The sequence below is a fragment of the Acartia tonsa genome, chromosome 1, assembly GCF_053477335.1.
Source record: "Acartia tonsa isolate MP-2025a chromosome 1, ASM5347733v1, whole genome shotgun sequence".
NCBI classification, from domain to species: domain Eukaryota; kingdom Metazoa; phylum Arthropoda; class Copepoda; order Calanoida; family Acartiidae; genus Acartia; species Acartia tonsa.
Window position 1 is genome coordinate 14,668,242 of NC_137260.1, and position 22,093 is coordinate 14,690,334.

At 30.1% G+C, this 22,093-nt stretch overlaps 1 protein-coding gene across 1 annotated transcript in view; it reads right to left on the reverse strand.

Moving 5' to 3' along the window:
- LOC145326494 (uncharacterized) overlaps positions 1-22,093 on the reverse strand; it is a 78,590-nt gene that overhangs the window by 24,682 nt on the left and 31,815 nt on the right. The window contains exons 6-7 of the mRNA XM_080169868.1: positions 14,368-14,487; positions 2,871-2,993 (exon numbers count right to left, since the gene is read on the reverse strand). Coding sequence (XP_080025994.1) covers positions 2,871-2,993; positions 14,368-14,487 — 243 coding nt within the window. The remainder of the gene's footprint in view (positions 1-2,870; positions 2,994-14,367; positions 14,488-22,093) is intronic.

The following is a 22,093-nucleotide window of genomic DNA, read 5'->3' on the forward strand; positions in this document are numbered from 1 at the left end:
AATTTCCTTTTCATTTAATATTTTATTTTTCAGATAAAGGAGGTAAGATTTTTTGGGGAGGAATAGTTATTTCTCGCATTGCATCGTATTATAAACTGCTTTCTGCGGATATAGAATGTACAATTATAAGATTAAAACCAGTTATTTTAGCCCCGAGGTGCCGAAGGCACGGGCTAAAAAAGCTGGTTTTAATCTTATGATTGTACATTTTTATATTCGTAAAAAGCTGGATATAATACGATGCTAGGCATAGTTTTTTCGTATGGATGAGAACCGGTTTATATCCACCGGATTCGATTGAATACGAGAAAAGATTTTACAAAGATCTATACTAAATTTCCATACAGAATAAGTCTTCATCCCCTATTTTGTTCTTAATAAAAAGGGGTGGGAAGTGTTTATCCCCACCCTCCTAAAAAATTCAAAAACATCTCCAAATATTAGTGTATGGTTACAAGGAAGTAAAAAAAAACATTCATGTAATCTAGGAAATGCTTTTTTAATGCATTTTTCGGTTTTATGTAAACTAATGAGCGTAATCATTATATAACATTCATTATTTCTTAATTATAATTTTACTAATTTACTATAAGCCCAATATTTATTATTAAGTAATAATGTTTATGCAGCCAATTTACAAAATGTTAACCATCCAATTTAGAAGGCCTTTGTAAAGTGCTTTTAGCACAATGTGAAACGCATGAACCAAGCAGGTTTTAAGCTATGGGGGTAAAGAAAAGGGTGGTCCTTAGTCAACCATCTCAAAAGCTCTAAGAAAACTCAACCACCCACCCCCTATTATTCAGAACCTTCCTTTATCTTCAAGATGAAGGACAAAATAATTTTGTAGAAGCTGCGCATTTAAATGGGGTAAAGACTTGTAAATCCTCATATCCCAATTCTATTTGTATCACAATGGGATGGGTAATTTCAGCAGAAAATACATCAAATCTGCCCCGATGTAAAAATAGGAAAAATATTAAATTAAAATGAATATAATTCATAGCATAAGTGTTCTAAAAATGCATAAAAAACATATTTTTAGGTACTTTATTCAAAGATTGATCTAAATTACAAAATTTTCTAATAAATTATCGGGGCCACATAAATCCTTATCTAATTTGATGTAGCTAGAAATTATCTCAGCATGCGGAAAGTTTAGTTTTTGTTGCCGCCTGCGATTTTCAGGCGAGGTGGCCTTGTCACTGACAAAATTAGTTTATTAAAAACTAGCAGATGCGCCTCTAGCCTTTGGAGACATTGCTTTAAAAGGAGTTTGTGAACTAAGCAGAATGAGAAGTAAAGTTTATTACTTTAATTTAGGTTAGGTTATATTGGGTACTGGATGAACTGAATTTAGTTTCCGAAAGTGTGCGTAGCTTCCGCGTCCTATCTCAATATTTGCTACTAGCTTAAAAAGCTTCAAACTTCAAAAAAATCAAAATTTGAAAAATTAAAATTTTTTATGTATAATGTATAAATCGTTTATACATTAAATCGCTTTTCCATTTGACCGGAGTCGCTGAAAATAGGGTCTGCAATAATTGGGTTATCTGCTGTACACTTTAGGAAACTAGGGCTCGAATAGGAAATTTATTTCAGCTGATCGGGTACTGGGTATCCCCGCAGGGTTGGCCAACGCAGATAAAGGCCCCACCACAAGTGTAATGCATAGCAAAAAAATCTACCATCCCATTATTTTAAAATTATTTAAAAAATAAGGTGGGGAGTGGGTTATTAGGGCTCAACAGCACTTTAAGTGAAAGCATCAAATCATTTATATGGCCAAACCTTTCTTAAAACACAGAAACTTTTTTACAGTGTCTCTTTGATGGGATGGCACTGTTACGGGTAACAGAATTGAATTACATGCTCAATAATAAGGTGTCAACACAATAATGGGTATAACAACAACATAAAAATAAGCAGATTTTCCTATCTTCACAAAGGTGAATTTTCTACAAAGTTAATACGTCTTTGGACTACACAAATTAAAGTAATGTTAGTATAGGAGTACACCTAAATTTTTAATTGAATTTAAAGAAAAAATAAGTTTCAAGTAAAATATTGGAAATTTTTCTGTTGCTTTTTAAAAATACCCAAAACAAAAAATCTAAAGAGGAACCTCCAATGTCAAGTCCTTTTAAAATGTGGCGCGAAGAATAAATTGGTTATGATGGGTTGTTGTTTTGATTGGTGGTGGTGAGTTTTTTTTAGAGCTTACAGGAAAGTATTATTTACATCGCAAATATATTTTCATATACTAAATTGTTTGTTTTGATGGAGGTTAAAAAACATTATCTCGCTTTTTTTACCCACCGAAGTTTAGTTACCTTTCCTATTAATCCCCCCCCCCCCCACCCCTTTTATAAGAAAATTACAAAAAGCTTGGATATACAATTGAATCTAGATTTAATTTGTCTAATGGTTAATAATTCTCGCATTTAACATGTATAAAAACAACAAGTGAGTGAAGAAAGGATAAATACAAGTTGATTGCACTTACACTTGTCATCTTTTTACCACATTTTTTGTTGGCTTGAAATGTTTAAAGTTTACAATGTAAAAAATAGCCCAAATCCTTCAACCCTCCTATTTTTTACAAATGGTGAAGTCTATTTTTATATCATGTAAATAATTTTAAGCATTAAAAGTGCTTTGCTCAGCAACCTATTTTAATGTTTTTTTGTGTGCGTTAAGATCTTGTAAACCACTAAACAGTTTCCATTTTAGGAAAGCTTTGCACAGGTCCCGGGATGGTTTATGGATATTTCATTTTCAAATATGTCGGGTTTAGGCTATTTTATTGTCTTCTATCTTTTAGATGCTAGGGGCGCAGCCGCTTTGTCTATGTAAATCAATTTACTTACCATTAAAAATGAGGAGAGGTTCATCCTCCTGAGGACCTTATTCTCCATCTGTGAGACTGTGAGGAACACACGCAGCAACTCTTTCTCCCTCTCCAGGTTGGCCAGTAACATCGAGGAGGCAGCCTGCAACAAAATTAATCATAAAATTTAGTTTCGTGTTTTATTTTGTGCTAGTGGCATATCCCAAGAAAGCCCTACTTAGGAGTGGTAGGGAATTTTCGAGGAGGGATTTTTCCTCCTTTAAAATGAACCTTCCCTCGACCTAAAAAAAGGTTCATTTTAAGGAAGAACTATATTAGTCCGGCATCTTTATTTAATTTAATAGTAAGTATAGATTTCAAGTAGTATTATTTGATGTTATATATAAGGTCGACATAAATATCAAATATTTATGCTATTTAAACGAGCATTTGAACTAATAAAATTACAAATTATATTGAACCATTGAAAAGACTAATTAATCCGACTATTTTGGAGATTTTAAGTTACCTGCACATTACGAGAAAGTCTTTAAATTTCAGTAATGCAAAATCTAAAACGTGTGCTTACAACACACATTAGAAACGAAGTTTTATAAAGTAATTAGACAGTTTCATCCGCTATTGCAAAATTTTACCTTTCTTACATAAGGAAAATTCTTTGGTTTGCCAGTTTATCACACTCCCGTTTACTTTTTATTAAGGGAAAAAAAACTTGTCATTTTAGGATAGGTTAAGATTACCCCAAGACAATATGTGTTTAACCTCACTAGTATTTATATTTTAACCAACCTCCAATCCTCTTTATTTTCATTAAAAATATATTTGTATTGGTTCTTTTAGGTTGGGTCCAATAATACTAGTGCTACCAGAAGCTTAAAATATTTTTGCTAGGGGGGGGGGGGGGGGGGTTGCTTAAGTATCCACTGGAAAATTAGTGTGAGTATTATAAAATTTCCCTTTCTTTCTTATTCCAACTTCCTTTTCTCATTATTTCTTAGTTGAAATGTATTTTTAGGACAACTCAAAAGCTATAATTTTGTGTTAAGGGTGCAAAAGAACAAGGTCATTTAAAATCAAAGTCATAAGCTACCTTTTATTTCAAATAGTCCGTCCTTTTAAATTTTATATTAAAAATATTTTTTAGGAGTAAAAAATCAAGCAACACAAAGAATATTGATTGTTTTTTAATCCCAAATGTGTTGCAAAAAAGGAATTGAATCAATTTTGTTCCAACGGATGTTGCCAAACTTATAAATGATTCCAAAACATTATCATAATATGAAAATTAAAGTTTGAATCAAAAATTTATTTTAGAAAGTTTGGGCGTGATCCATCCAAATAAAAATAGTCATATTCCTGTATCCCTACGTATTCTGCTCTATACAGGGATCTTAAGGGATAAGACAATGGACGATAAAAAGATATGAATCCACAATGATGATAAACAAAATTATTACTTTTGTAGATTAAAATTGAACACGGTAATAGTGTCTGACTGATTATGACGTAACAAAAAAAAATTAGCCAATGAGAGGCCGTTATTGACCAATGGTAAAATTTATAGTGGCCTCTCATTGGCTAATTTTTTTTGTTACGTCATAATCAGTCAGACACTATTACTGTGTTCATTAAAATTCTTGGTTGATGTTCACTGCTAGTCTAAACTAAACCAAAGCGAGTTAGAGCTGTTGTTTATAAAACTTTGGGTACCAGTGTAATTTACAGTCCAATGTCCCCTTCCTCCCTGGAACTATATGACTATTGTCTAAATTGATTCCTTTATTTTACATCCCACTCAAAGTATGATAAGAGCAGGAAGGAAGGGAACATTGGTCTATAAATTATTCTGGTAGCCAAAGTTTTATAAACACGTTCTTTTTGTGTACTCAAATAAAACTTAGTTGGTTTAGAATAGCTGTGTCCAATATTTTTAACCAATAATTTGACAGAATGTGTGATTTTGCTCATGATCATTGGGAATGTAAATCAATTTAGCGTTCATTGTCCTATCCCTTTATATCTCTGGATATGAGACATACAAAGTTACAGAGATGAAGATAGCCTGCAAAGAATAGTGTCCCCATAAAGTTATAAGATTTTTTAAATTAAAAACAAACAGAATTTTTGGACAATTGAAGTCTAGTACAGATTTAATTTTTATGGCATTTGCCTAAACTTTGGCTCTTTTAAAAAAAAATTATGATTTGCAGTTTTTATAATTACAAAAATATATGCATTAAAGGAGCACTAAATTTACCAACCCAATTTGAATTATACATAAGTTTTCCGGGTTTTACAATTATTAATATCCAATCTCCCTCTGTTCTAATTCAATATCTTCTTTTATATGTCAAATTTGTAAAGATAGGATATGAGGATGCCCTAATTCAGAAATTCCAGGGAAGGAGGGGGATATTGCACTGGTCCTACAAGTTTTATAAAGACGTTCTCTAATTCGTTGGCTTTAAAACTAAGGGGTCTTTTATAAATCTAGCAAAGTACCTGTGTCTTAACATTTCTACTAATAATTTTATTCTACAAAAGAGATAATTTTGAATTTATCGTTTATTGTTTTATCCCTCACTATAATACAAAGCTACTTCATAAATGGTATAAGGTTAATTTAATTAAGTTTGTCCTTCAAATTTATGTATATCATATTTTAAAGGTATATAAAAAGTTATATAGAGTCAATATTTAGTTAGATGCTAGGTGTAAAATAATAGTTCAAATATTAACCAATTAGGAAAAAAACTTAATAATGTTTAACCCAAAAAACACTTTTTAAAAACTTACAGAATTTATCCCACGGCTTTTTTTATTCAATATTAAATTAATTATAAAAAAATAAATATAAAAAGATCTTTAAAATTAAAATCATGAAAAACAAGCAAACAATTTCTATTAAAAGATAATTTCTAATTCTAAATAGAGTAAATTTTTGTTATAAGAAATAGATTCTAAAACTATTTTACAATAGTTCAAAGGTCATATGAGGGTTTAAATCAGCTTAGTATAGTATAGACTGTAAAATAAAAAGGAAATTGTTTATTTCTCTTTATATTTATTACTACAATTGGTTAATGTGAGAATAGCAAGAGGTGAAAATAAAAAAAGTTATTTTAGAAAACAACAAGAATTTTCAAAAATGTGCACTAAAAGTTATTAAGTAATCATTACCAAGGATCTACAGGGATAAGACAATGGTCGGCCGATAAATTTATGTATATCCTCAATGATGAAACACAAAATTACCCCATCTGTAGATTACAATTAGTGTTTAAACGTTTAGTCATTTAAATTAATGAACCAACCAATCAGAATTCAAGAAAAGTCTTCAAAGTTTTTAAGCAAAAGAATAAGAAATGGAAACATAAAAATTTGGAACTATGCAATAAACTGCCCTCCCTCTCATTACTACTATGTTGATATTAATTGCATTTACTTTAAGTTAAATCTAATAATGCAATGACATTTATTAAGTTTAAACATATAAAATCACATTCTCTAAAAAGGTAATTTCGATTTCTGGCTAAAAAATTTTTTAAGTTTTCATTGTAAAAACACTCTGTATTACACAACAAGACAAAAAAAGACAGAAACATCTTCCGGAACCCTTAAATTCGGGGTGTTGAAACAAAACAACAACATAAGTTTAGCTAAAACATAAAAAAAGATTTGGGAAGAAGGGAGAGGATAATGTACGATAAATGATCTTCCCATAAAGTATAATGTATGAAAGTGTGCTTTTTTCTGCTGGTAATATATTTTGGGGGGAGTGTTTTAAAAACAATAAAAAGGCATGCTATATTGATTATTTGTTGTTTTAGTCTCAAATCCTTAAAATAAAAAATAACAGGGAGGTGGGGAACATTAGGCTGTAAATTACAATAGCACTCAAAGTATTTATACTGCGTTATCTTTTTCATTTGCTTAAAAACTTTCAGTATTTTTATTGGTTGGTTCCAAACCAATAGATTTTTAACCAATTATCTAATCTACAAAAGGGGTAATTATTTGGGTTTGTATATCAATCCATGCCCCATTGTCTTATCCTTTAGAATCCCTGAGAAAAATACACATCTCCTGTTTTTTTCCCACAGAAAATATTTAGTGTTAGGTTTCTCTAACAAATAAAGGTTTTAAGAATTAGTAACTAAGGTTTCAACAAGGACAATTGTGTCAATAAGTAGAGCAGCAATAAGAAACCTAAATTAAGGGTAAGGGGGGGGGGGGTAAGGCGGTAATTAAAAATTTGTGGAAATATTATAATTTTTCCATCTACACAAGGCAGAGGCTTACCCAAACTTGAGGGGGGGAGGGGGTGTTGATTTTATTATTAAGGTAAAAATTTTAACAAATATATAAAAAATTAACTGTCCAGTAGATGCGCTATTAATGATTGATTTTAAAGTGTTACTTTACGGTCATAAGGTTATTTGGTTTGTTTTTATCAAAGATGACAAATTATTAAAAATCAATCCCGCGCCAGATGATTTATTTTCTTAATCACTTAAACCAACCTTCTCTTGCTTTGACACTTTACAGTGAGGCAGATAAATTAGTTGGTGTCCCATTGTTTACGTTTTATGTTACATTCTTCAAGAATTTAATAATCTCATCAAATGAATTATATAAAGTAAATAATTAGGGATCTAAAGAGATAAGGCAATGTTATGTAAATTGATGCACATCAACAAATCTTACGCTCAACTTAATGAAATAACCAATAGAAATTCAATAAAAGTCCACAAAATTTATGAGCTAAAGAATAAGAAAACGTTATCATAAAGCTTTGGGGACTAGTGTAATAAACAGTTCCCTCCCCTCCCTCCCTGGGGAGAGTGAAGAAAAGGACTTTTGTAATAATTTGCTGTTATATTGAATAAAATGTAATACATTTTGTGGAATTTATTGCGCACAAAATTAGATGCTCCCTTCTCTAACCCTAACTCCGCACCTTATAAAGTTGTCAAACAATTGTGCAAATTTTTATAGTATTTTAGCAGCATAATATCTTCTGCAGCTAAGTCAGTAGCATGTAGCATGTAATCTATATGCCTTTTTATGAAAAGTTTTGTATTTGCTTATTAAAGATTTTATCATTTACCCCAAATTTAAAAAAAACCTATAAACATAGCTACAAGGGACGTGCAATCAAATGATTTAAACCTTTCTTCTACAGTATAGTATTCTAACCATCGTAAAAAATTTCCTGGGAATAGAAATGTTAAGATTAAATCATTAGTGTTAATCTTTAACATAACATGACGAATTTATGTTTTCTAAGCTTTTCATAATAAAGAACAATCATATGTCCAATGCAAAGGTAGCTCAGTAATAATATGCTTTCAAGATAATAGTCTGAGCTTCGCCTTTTTGATTATTATTATTCTTGTTCAAGAAAAATCTTTAAAGATTAATGAATTGACGAAGGAGTTTGTTTACTAAAATTCCAAAATATCAATTGATAATAATGGATTTATTATTACTTGGATCTTACACCAGATTATCATGTACTTTAATAAAGTGAAACTTGTAGCTAGCTATAAATCACACCCCCTCCCCCAGACCACTCCTTTCACCCCATCCCCTTCCGTCCCATCCTACTGGGTGAACGTACTAACCAATAAATTATATCCAATTATATTATTAGCAACCTAAATTGTCGACAATTTTCCCTCTGTCTTTATATCCATAAGATTCTGTATCCATTTTGCTAACATGTTATTGACATTGAATTTTAAGTATACGCAAACACTCAAATTAAAAATGATTTCCAAATAAAATATTTTAAAATCTTAACACTTTCTTTTGAATAAAAAAGGGTAGGTAGTATTATAAAACAAGGAAAAGAATATTTATATGTAGCTTGGCAATAAAAGGCTATCCATATTTTTGATGAATTTAGAAACATTCAGATTTTATTTCTTTGTTATATACTAGCCGATACGTCCCTTAAGGCCTCTAGGGACACTTGAGAGAAAGGGGTGGGGGCAAGTTGATTTAAAATTTAGATTTAAAAGGGAAAGATAATTTATTTCTTAGGGGGACATCATGTTACTTTTTTAAAATGATAATACTAAGTTATAAAGAAGCTATAATACTTTTAAAAATATGAGACTCTCAATTTTGAGGAAGGGGACAACTTTATTTTGATTTATTATTTACTTTAACAGTGCAATATTTTCATAATCTTATGCACAAACAAAATATCAATAAGCTATTCACAATTAACTACTTCGCAGCTCCTTAAAAGGCTTGGCTTCTGAAATGGACTCTATTTATTCTCAATATTTGAAATTAATATTTTGTGGCATACCCCAAAAATCGACTCGAAACTTGTAAAGTTCGGTAAAAAAATCGGAGCTGCTCAATATGTCAGTCTAACAAACTTATTTATTTTGTGATAACTTTTTGTTTATTAATAGATTTTAAAATCTATTTTCTATAATATATATAATTTAGTTTTTTGCCTTTTTTGTGTAACGATTTGCTTTAAATAGCTGAAAAATATTACCTTCTTTCGATTTTCTTTTTAAACTTAATTAAGTATAATTAAGGAAACTAAAATGAGGGTAAGATGACAAAAAATACCCGAAAAATAATGTTTTCAAAGTATAATAAAAATTCTGGGGTGCAGCATTTTAATTACACAAATTTCATAAATAATAACTTGCAAATTGAAAAATGGCAACAATTTCTAAATAAAAAAGTTAATTATTAGTTGGCTAATTAGGTACTTTTGTATATTTTTTGTTCTTTAAGTATAAAAATTTTTTTTAAAATCTGATCAAGTCGGTAACTAAAATTAAATTTTTCATTCCTCTTTTTTCTATTAAAATGAATAAAATTGATTTGAAGTAAACTTCTGAACAGGAAACGAAACTTTTTTGAAGAATAAATGTTGAATCTTTTATGAACTTTGTAAATTTTGCGACAAACAAGTTTTTTTTCCTGGGAGGAAGGAGACATTGGGCCGTTTATTACACTAGTCCCCAAAATTTTATGATAACATTTTCTTATTCGTTGACTTAACAATTTTGTGGACTTTTATTTAATTTTGATTGGTTGTCTAATTAAGTTTAGTGTCCAAACGTTTCAACCACTAAATATAATCTACAGAAAGGATAATTTTGTGTTACATCATTGAGAATGTATATCACTTTATCGGCCATTGTCTTATCCATTTAGGTCCCTGGCTTTTCTCAGTGCAATCCCTCTAACCAACTAGTGGATCATAGAAATCCCCCGTCGCTTATTCTTAATAAAAAAATGTTTCTAACTCCTGAAGATGCTCAAACCATGCAGGACTCTTTCATATCTTATTTTAGTTAAACCCCAAACCCTTTTTCTAAGTAGTCGTCAATGGTGCACTTTCATTTAAAGTGAAATTAACTATTTCTCTTTTAAAAGAAAAGTTGTAGAATAACAACAATGATAGAATTGATGCAAAGGAATAAATGAGAAAACCATTTTTTAACTTTTCACAATAAAAATAAGTTAAAAGAAGATTGTTTATAGATATAGGTATTGCTATGCAAAGTACTAGCTATGACATTTAGGAGTTAGGAACATCCACTCAAAAATACTTTGAAAGTTAAATGTATTTGGAAAATGGAAAGAAAACGAAGTAGCCTGTTTCGTCGTATTTTCACAGTAGCTTTTTCAGCAGGGGCTAGAAATAGGGGAAAAGCTACTGTGAAAATACGACGAAACCCGCTACTTCGTTTTCTTTCCATGATCCATGTATCTTTATGATAAATTAGAAATAACGGGCTAAGACATACATTCTCCATATTTTACTTTACACTTAAACCAGAGATAAAGGATATAAATAATATTCCAAATATTTGCAATTATATGTTTATAACTTTCCGTAATTTTTTTCTAACTTGGTAAAATATTACAACTAAGCTGTGAAGGAAATATGGTAAGATTTATTTTTCTTCCATTCACCTATCTCTCTATCTCAGGCATTTATTGATGATCAAAATAAAAAGAAAATGATTACAAAACACATTCATTGGCTGCACGAACTTTAAACAGTTAGATTAGCATATAGATTTATGTGTTGTGGAGAGTTTTTTTTTTATAGATGGGTTAGATAACAATTGTTTAATTAATCTACAACAACTTCTTTCTCTTATATTGAATATCTTTCAGAATAGATATTCATTCCAAAATTTTAAAAAGATTGATTTTGCCCGACTTTAACCTTTTGAAAACCATTTTTTAAAAAGTTTTTTGTATTTCAACCATAATCTTTGATTTTTCAAAATTTTTTTGCTTGAGATTGTGCACGTCAATAATTCAAAAATAAATGTTATATCTGTAAATATTATTGATATACGTAGGGCACATTCAAGTCAAAGTATATGAAATTCTTTTCTAAAGTGTATAAGCTTTCCATATTCACAGTAATCCATTAGTGTACCTAGCTGCCTAAATAGAACTCAAACAAGATAATTTGCACCGTAATCCACCAAGTTTACTGTTCGTCAGGGAGGGAGGGGACATTGGAATGTAATTTATACTAACACCCGAAGTTTATACACATGTTCCCTCATCCGTTGGCTGAGGCACTTTTAATTTTAATTTACAGTAGGGTAATTTTGCTTAAATTGAGTATGTATTTATTGCTTAATGTCTTATCCCTTTAGATCCCTGCTGTTCATGTATGAGGTACGGGTAGAACTTTTAAAATAGCCAAAAAATCTTTCAACTTTAATTTAAAAACAATCCATTTTTTACAAAATCATTAGTATTCATAAAAATTATAGCAAAGTTAAAAAAAGATAGTCTAATTTCTAAACTTCTAAAACATTTTAAGAGGCTATTATTTAGCATTTGCTTAAATATAAGCACACACATATATATTATAAATCTTAATTTACAGTTCATGTCATAAGATAAATAATAACTCAATGATGATTCCTTAACTATTTCTTTTCTATTCAGTCTATGTAGAAAAAAACGTTATTGATTGATTTTTAAAATCATCATTTTATTTGCAAGCCTTTATTGTGTGTGTTTTGATTCAGGGAAAAGGGATGTGCAACATAATATGTTCTTGTTAATTCTTGAATTATTGTGTTTAATAAAAGTGGCAAAAGATGATATATTATCAATATGACAAAAGAGCAACTTTGAAATAAAAATAAAGATTAAAGAGATTGATTTTGGATAAAATATAACAAAATTAAAAAAAATAATGATGGCTAATTTTTACCAATGAAAACTTTTATAATAAAAATACTATTTACCTAATAGAAATAACTGAAATTTTTGTTAAATATAATTTCGCTCTTTTATTAAAAACTAACAATATAAGCTAAAAGAGGATTTAGGAGCCTTAGGCTAACGGAGAAATCTTATATTATATTATTCTGGTTTAGCACAATAAACTTTAATATCATAAAAATCCTCCATTCCATGAGAAAAAAATCTTTGAATTAATATCAGTTTTTGAAGTTTAAATAAAAAAATCATTCGGACCTAAAACAGCTCGTTTTCTTACAGCTTTTCACCTAGTTAAAATGATATCATAATGCAACCCAAAATTTATAGATCAAGTTGTCTCAATATTAAAATCCTAGATTCAAAACACACTAAAATTTTCGTGTTAACTAGAGAATTCAAAAAATTTTACCAGAAGCAATGGAATGTTAAAAGTGGAGTTTATACAAAACTGATTTTTATTGCTATGTCAGGCACGTGATATCCACAATTCAACAGTAAGAGTGGTGTATGGCTTATGCAAATAAACGGTTCGACAATGACATAGGGTTGTATGTCGTGCAATCAAAGGGTTGTTTGTTCGAGAAGTTAAAGTATTTTAATAATAAACTTGTCTTTTGGCAAAAATTTAGATGTCTAATTCTATGAAAATTAAGATAATTATATCTCGAAAATTTTTTTTTTATTAACCTTAGTTATATTTTGGATTTTAAAAGTCAATGTTGTTTTTATTAAACATTTATATGTCTAATATTATGTTTTTAAGAGATTGTAAAACTACATTCAAACAGGGAAAGGTATTCAACAAACTTGGTTATGTTATTTATGTAACATTGAACTTTAGATTATCTATCGGAAACTTTATAGAACAATGGATAATCGATGTTAATTAATGTTATAAATTGAAGATTTGTACTTTAAAAAACATCTACATATACTTAATCGACGACAAAATGACTGACTTGCCATGTTTAATTATAATTGATATACTTATATCAAAACCATAGTCTTAGATGACTTTTAACAATCTAAAAATAGGCAAACCTTCAACCTAATTGAAAGTGTAGTATACAGAAAAAAAAGGAAAGGAAAGCACAAATGTCATATGATTAAAATAGATGAATATATGTCCATGCTCGCAGTACCTCGTTAAACAATGATTGAAAGCTTTTACTCTTGAAAGTGGATCAATTATAATCATATGTTTTTATAAGGATTTACATTTATGGAAAAAAGGAAAAGTACATTATCCTTTTTTATTACATAAAAAAAACAGATCTTTGGTGATAGGACAATGTAATTAATAGGTAATTCTGCATTTGGTAAATAAAAGGGTTGTAAATTAATGTAGATAGCATTATTCCCTCATTTTAAATTGAATTTTGTTATCTGTTTTAAGTTTAAATGCAAAAAAGTACTTATTTTTTGTTCAATATTAATTATCTATTTAATTTTGTAAGTTTTATAGTATGTATGTATTTCTAGATGACCCAATTATCAATTACCGTAAGGAATCTAGTAATAAACAAAATAAAATCATCTTTTAAATTAACATTGTTTTATTCAGAAGCGTGCGCAGAGATTGACCAAGGAAATTTAATTTAAGAGAAATAACTGCACGCCCGTGGTTCTATGTGCTTCAATTAAGATTTTAAGATTTATTGACATAAAAATGATAAGTTAGTCTATCAAAAAAATTGCAAAACATGAAGGGCGTTTCAGTTTAATGCTATAATGATAGATTATAATCGCCAAGGACAAGTAAATTAGTGGCCTCGCCCCGCGCATTTTATAAAAATGTCAGGATCTATGTATGTATATCAAAGAGTATAATTAGTTAATCTTGGATAAAAATCTATATTCTTTCGATTTTTATATATTCTTATAATAAAACTAATTTAGTTTAGACCTTTAGGTTAGGTTAGGTAAGGTTAGATAGGGTAAGTAGTTTCGCAGGGTTAAGGCACCCCAGGAATTGAAATTGCAGGGCTATGACCCCATTAGGGGTTAGGTATAGAAGAAAGAACCCAACCCCCCCAACATTATTTTCAATTTATCTAAAAATCTAAGAGTATGGGAGGTTTAGTGCTCGATAAGAACTTGGAAGAAAAAATCAAGACGAAAACCAAACTGCATAACTTTTGTGTCACTTTTGATTCTTGTAACGTCATGAGGAAGATGAGAGGAGAAGTGGGAAAGAAAACCCCTAAAAAAGAGATGGAGAATATGACGTTAAAAGTTATACAGTTTGGTCTTCGTCAAAATCAACAATTTACCTGTTTAGTACAGTAAGCTTCAAAAGCTTGGAGCATGGACAAAGACTCCAGAAAAACAGATCCAATAATCACTGTGGAATAGTCGTCATCTCCTGACCGTCCGGCTGACTCCAAAGATTCCTAAACAAACAAAATATTAATATATTTTTTTGTTTCCGCGGACAACATTAGCTTAAAATGTGCGAGAAATCATTTTTCCAATAATATTTAACTAAAAAGTATAATAATCTATGAATTTTAGACTTGTGTGAAAAAGAAAAAAAAATATTTTTAGATGTCTGTACTTTTTTAGAATTTGAGAAAACTTATGTAAGAAGTTTGAATAGATAAGACATGCCTAATTGTTGGTAGATTCAATTTAAATAGCCAATAAACACTTTCCCCTACCACCTTCCAATTAAATATTCAGGAAGGGATGGAGACAATGAATTGAAAATTATACCAGTACCCAAATTTGTATCAAAACGTCTTTTTATGTTGGTTCAAAAACTTTAATCTTGATAGTGTGGTTCAAACTAGGAGTAATATTATATTTTATCACCATTAGAAAATGTACATCAATTTATTTTCCAGAGTCATACCCTTTAAAACCCCTAAAAATAATAAAACCCTGTCTCTGCTAAGAGCTTTAAGCCTGTGATGTCTTCTTCAACTTAACCTAGCCTAACATTAACGAAGATCACCATGCCAAAAAAGAAATCCTATCTAGAGAAGAAAGAGGTTATAGTCAATCCATTGGCAAAAAAGGAATTTTGACAGACCTTAAATATATACACATTACAGATATATAATTTTCTTGTAAAAATACACTTGAATGAAAAAAATCTAATTTCCTAAAATTGTGAATTGAAAAGCTGAAATCTTTTTATTCTGAATAGAAGATGCCTTCAAGGATAAATCTAATCTACAGTCTATGAAAAAATGGGACATGGATATTGCAGCTGACAAAAACTTAAATGTCTCCTATTTTTTGTTGTTACATTGAAAGGTTTTCTAGTTTTTTGTTTTATTATTTCACCTCTAGCACCTAGCATCTTGAGGAAAGTTTAATAATATGAAACCATTCCATAGCTGAGATTTTAATTCTAAAATAGTCTAAAATTAATTGCTTAATCGGTTCATTGGTTATATGGATTTTAACGGCCAACGATATTCATTTTTCACCATCAAAATCTCAAATTTAACCTTAAAATTTTTTGTTGTTGATAACATAAAAACAGAAAAAAGTGCAAAAAAACCCAAAATATATTGACATTAAAATGGTAGTTTTTTTTTAACTATTTATTTTTTTCCCAGAAAAATAATCCTTACCCAAAAGATACCCATTGAAAGCATGTTATATAACTTAAAGAGAAATTTTTTAATAGTTTTAATTATAGATGTTACAAGAATGTAAGAAAGTATATAAAAAGAGAAAATGTCTAGCTTAAGGAAGTGGGAAGTGTCTCCATATGATTAAAAAGATTAAATACAATTCAATATAGTGAAGTTGGGAATTTGATTCAACTAAACTTTACTTGTTCTGTTATGAGATTTTTTATTTATTTGCCTTATGGACTTATAAAAATGGTAAAAAAGAAAGAGCTTTTGTAAACATATTTTTTAAAAAATTCTAATTCCAAATCAGTGAATTATGAACCTGTAATTGTTAGTGGTAGTTTTAGATTATATTCATAAGAACTTTAATTATAAGTTTTTTTGAAAAGATAATTTTTTAGGCGTAAGTCTTTTATCTAAAGTCGTTTTGTGTAGCACGTATTTAAGAAAATAAGGAATCTAAGAAAAAGAATAGAGTCTCACAGGAAAAGAGTAGTCAATTCAAATGCTCTAATTGAAAACTTTGTGATGATATCTTTCATTCTACTTTCTATACGCTACCATAACATCACTTATGGATAACTGCCAGCCAAAACAGTTAGAAAAAAGTAATTTAAAACATGCATAAAAAAAGTAGTCAAAAACAAACATAAAAAACCTTGAGGCTTTTAAAGGGGTATTTAAATAAAGTTGGAGGGTATCTTTTTTTTCTCCCCATTCCAAATACGATTACTAAGAACACAACAGAAAATTACAAACCTTTAGAAATAAAATTGTTTTCTACATAATCTTATTATGTAGTATTGTAAAAGCACTACCCTTGTATGACAACTCAATAAGATGTACAATCTTAATACAGAAGGTGTCAATTAAAAACTCATTGTCTTTAAATAGAAATCAGGGATCTAAAGAGATAAGACAATAACCAATAAATTGGTGTACATCCCCAATGAAGATATACAAAATCATCCCTTCTATAGCGTAAAATTAGTGGTTCGAACGTTTGAACACTCAACTTAATAAACCAACAAATCAAAATTCACTAGAGTCTCCAAAGTTGTAAAGCCAACAAGTTATTAAAAATCGTTGACTAGAGTAATAAACCGCCCATTGTCCTCTCTCTCTCTAAAAATGGCATGATTCTAATGATTCTTTTAAATGACAATTTATGTAGGAGTATTTATTAAAATTTTTATAACTTTTTAAAATAGCAGGCTATGCATGTTTCCATGCTAGTTAAACATGAAAGTTAGTTAATATGGTTGCATAAGCCGATGTAAAATTAATCCCTTTTTGTCTCAGCTCATAGAGACGTTTCGGAAACCCACTTCCTCCCTCTGTCATCTTTAGAAAGAAAAGAAACTTGGGGCTAGTTTATTAGGCATACAAATTTTTGGCGTGACAGTACACCTAAAATTCTAGAACCCAAATAAAACTATTGATTCCGAAAGTTTGAAAAAGGACCATATGAATTATTATTTCATTTTAAGTCATATTAAAGGTAAAATTAAGTGCAATAATTTAGATTTCTTGCACCTTTTATAAAAGGTTGTCCGAGGATACGAATATCTCTTATTTGTTGACCCAAAGAGGCCAAAAAAAGGGACAAAAAAGGGAATTAGTCCTACAATCTTATATATGTTTTCTCTGATAATTTTGATAAAACCTTAATGAGTCTGTTTTCTTCATCAAGGTTTAAACCGGCTTGAATCCAGAGGAAAAAAACTGAACTCTAAGTCGTTAGGGACGTTTTTGGATCTTTAAACGAAAAATATATACAAATCTAAATTTTTCATCAAAGAAAGGCATATTATTGAATCAACCGGCCTCAACGAAAAAAAAGAAGAATTTGCAAAGTTTGCCTAAGTGCTTTCAGGTAGAGATTCAGAAAGTTTTCAAAGTTTGTGGCAAACTAAAAATTCAGTTTAAAAAGAACAGGTTTCATCTAATTTGTGTGAGCTCGACTGTGCTTTTTTTCCAGACGCTATTAGCTAGTTTAAAAGACCCAATACAAAAACGATATAATATTTTCAACTATGGCTTCCAAACCTATTAATCCTACAATTTTTCATTTTATTATCCAAAGAAAGCTGTCTAAAATACTATGTGATAATTAACTATTCCTTAATTAATTTACTTTTAAATCTCAAACTTCCCTGTTTTGATATATTATTGTTTTGAAGATTTAAAAGATAGGGTTCATCTTTAGAAATCGTGTTGTTTATGACAATACCTAGATATAATCATCCTAATAAACTGGGTATTTCCGTGTTATAGACCATACTTCATACATCTAGTATTTTTTACATAACTAGATCTGAACAGGGAGTAAAAGATAGGGAAACGCAATAACAATTAAAAGCCTCGACAGGTAAATAATAAGACAATTTTTTATAACAAAATTTGATATCTTAAACTTGAAGAAGTAATTTCAGGGCTCGTCAGCCAGGCCTAAAGACATCCAGCAAATCAATCTTTAACAAAGATCCCAATGGGTGCTATCCTTACTGGGCTCTTCTAATCCTTTCCTAAACTAATTACATTTTTACAAAATTTTACAAATTTACTTCTTTTTTATTTTATTAATAAGTAGAAAAACACAGAATAAATTTTTAAAAAAATTTTACTAATTATTAATCCATTGATTCGTGATATCTTCACAAACTTTCATTTCAATTCTCCGGAAACATGAACAGAGATAAATGGGGAAAAGAACAGGGATATAGAATACAGGGATAGGTGCAAAAAAGATGAATTTTTCTTACCCAAATCGTCCTTTTGCAAATTCCGTGCAAATTATTGTAAGTACAATTTATATTGAAGGTAAGCTAAATTTGCGAGATAATAAAATTTGCACAGTGGCATGCGGTAGGTGTCAAAAACACCTTGGAAAACAAAATTTTGGAGCCCTATCTTCATTCTTACTACACCATGGCAAAACTTTGCGAAAACACCTGGTTTGCACATTTTTAACCCCAAAACTATTCCACAAATCATCCCTCTATCCTGTAAGAAATTTAGATCGAGAGAGGAAAGAAGAGAATTGAAAGATATTTTATTTGTAGATAATAATAGATGAAAAGACACAAAAAAGCAGACGTATAAATAAAGGGCATGTAGGGCACACAAATAATATTATTTATGTATCACAGAAAGAAAGTGAACAAAAAGTGTAAAAGTTTGAAGGAATAAAAGTATGAGATAGCAAGATATGAAAAATAGAAAAAGATATACAATAAATCGAGGATAGGCAAAGGAAGTAAGATGTAAAAAATATAAGGACATCGTTTATTGGTTAGTTCGTTCTTCGATCGTTATTTACATTTTAGCCAGCTACAAGTTTGACTTTATTAGAGTACATGCTAATCTGGTGTAATATACAAGTAATAAATCCATTGGTATAATTCCATTTAATTTTTAAAAAAATTTAGAATAATTTTTCAGTCAACTAAATATACAGCATACAGCAAATCTTGTACATTAAAATAATTCTGTAGATTATTTGATTGTTTAGATAATTAGGTGAAACTTTTACAATCCCTTTTCTATTCATATCTTAATGCATAAAGTGTTAGTCGGCACAAACAAGGGCTCGGTAGCAATGCAGATTAAAAAAAAAATAAAGCTGCTTTTAGCCTCTGCGGCTTTGAGGAAGATACAGCCGATATATTTAAATCTATTTGCATTCAGCTGCATCCAATCGAGTTTGTGTTGTTATAGCAAACCTGCAACTGCCAAGTTTGAGTTGAGTTACAGCCAAGCCATGTTGTTTTCAACTAGCCAAGCCATCTAGTTATCTAACCCTTCGAGCCAATTTCCTAACCCTGCGGGGCAATCATCAACATTTACCAAACCTAACCTGAAACAACCAATCAAAAGTTACTATGAAAATACGACGAAGCCCGCTACTTCGTTTTCTTTCCATGATCTAGTAAACTTACGCTCACTTAGAACAAAGTGTAAGGAGAAAGAGAAATCAACATAAACATAATTGAATCAGATTAAAATCGCTGAATTTTATGATCCTATTATAAATTGTGCAATTTGGCAAAATCAAAAAGTTTAAATATTTGTAAATTAATCATTTTAATCGTTAAATTTACTACATACATATTTATTTTCATGGTGTGGTTAATGAAACCCGTTTTATATGTATAAGGAGGAAATCTGTTAGTATTTTTGTAAGTTTGATATAATAGTTTAACAAAAAACATTTCTCGTCAAATAGGGTTGAATCTCAGTTTTTATCCAAGTAGTAAGGTTTTTAATATGTAACTTACTAAGATTTTTAAATACTGAACTAATAAGGTTCTTCATTTTATTTTCATTTAAGCACAGTTTCGAGAATGGTCCCAACCTTTTTTATTTTGAGATTTGAACCATATTTTGCTCCATATTCCAAATGGAGAGCCTTTGATGCTAGAGGCGTGGCCGCTAGTTTCTTTACAAAGGACTAATAATATATCATAATTCGCTCTGTATTTACGATAAGTGTTTTATTTGCTTCACTAGTTTATATAAATCCGACCACCTTATTAAGCAAACATAATGGATTTATTATTACTTGGATCTTACACTAAATTATTATATACTCTAATAAATTGAAACTTATAGCTGGCAAAAACAACGATCCCCCATTACTCCATCCCCTCCCCTCTTACTGGATGACCAATAAATGAAGTCGATGTTAACAACCTAAATACGAAAATATTTATCCTGTTATATTATCCACATATATTCTATAATCATTGGAAACACAAACATATGTACAACTATTATGAAATCAGAGTTTTTTTATGTTGATATAATTATTCTTATTTGTAAAGCTAGGCCTAATCGGAGAAAGGGATGGGTTTTCTGTAAATTAATCATAAAAACAAAAATTTACTTAAGAACATATTACAATATTGTTGAAATAAATCTTTGGAGAAAAAGAATTTATTGAAAATAATTGGGGGAGGTTATCAAAATAAACTTTAAAATTAAGTCATAAATAATTTTTGTCACATTTTTAGTACTTCTTTCTCTGTAGACATATATAATAGGTAACATGGTGTATATTTGTCTGTACCGAATTATCATCATCATCAGGCGCATCTCTCTTTTTGACTGTTGAGTCCAGAGAATACGGACACCTTGTTCCTCCATGAATTTCTTTTTTTGGCAAGTGCTTCAGCTTCTCCCCATGTTAATTCCAAATCAAAGAGGTCCTTTTCAGTGCTCCGCCTCCAGGTCATTTTTGGTTGTCCCCGTTTACGTTTACCAGTGGTGGGGTTCCATTTTAAGCACTTTTTTGGAAACCTATTTTGTTCCATTCTGAGCACATGTCCTAGCCACCTTAGTCTTTTATATTTCACTTCTGCTTCAATACTATTGCACTTCGTCTTAGCATGCAGCTCAATGTTTGATATTTTGTTTGGCCAGAATATTTTGCAAATTCTTCTTAGGCAGCTATTGTGAAATGCATTAAGTTGATTTGTTTCAGTTTTCACAGTTCTCCAGCATTCAGCTCCATAAAGAAGAACTGATTTCACATTACTGTTGTAAAGTCTGATTTTTGTTTTCAGAGCAAGTTTCTTTGAATTCCAAACGTTGTGTAGACTGTTGAAAGCAACCCTAGCCTTATCAATCCTGGTCTTAATATCAGCTTTTGAGCCATTTTCGTTGCTGATAACACTCCCCAGATAGGTGAATTTGTTGCTTTGTGTCAATTGTTCACCATTTATTGTTATATTTTGATCAGGGTTTGTAGGTATATTCATAATTTCGGTCTTCTTGACATTGACAAAGAGCCCGACTTGTCCTGCATATTTGACTAGTCTATCTGTTTTAGCTTGTAGATGTTTGATTGTTTCTGAAATCAGTGCCAGGTCATCAGCAAAGTCCAGATCCTCTAGGTGTCCTAGTATGCCCAGCTGGAGACCACGTTTTTTGTCCTCTGTGGTTTTCTTCATCACCCAGTCAATGACCAATATAAATAGAATAGGTGATAAAATGCATCCCTGTCTAACTCCAGTGCTTATTCTAAAGAAATCAGATGTCTTATTGTTTCCAACTGAAACACAGGCTTGGAAGTTGTCATAGAATTTAGTTATCATAATTATCATCTTTTCAGGTATACCATAACTTCTTAGTATTTTCCAAAGTGTTTGTCTGTGTATGGAGTCAAAGGCCTTAGAGAAATCAACAAAATTTACATGGAGTGGCTTGTTAAATTCAACACATTGTTCAATAACCGTCCTAAGGGTGAAAATTTGGTCAACACAGCCCTTTCCAGCACGGAATCCAGCTTGTTCTTCTCTTAGTTTATTGTCAATTTTCTCATCAATTCTGTTTAAAATAACTTTACATAGGACCTTGCTTGGGATAGAAAGCAGCATAATTCCTCTCCAATTATCACAATTGTTCA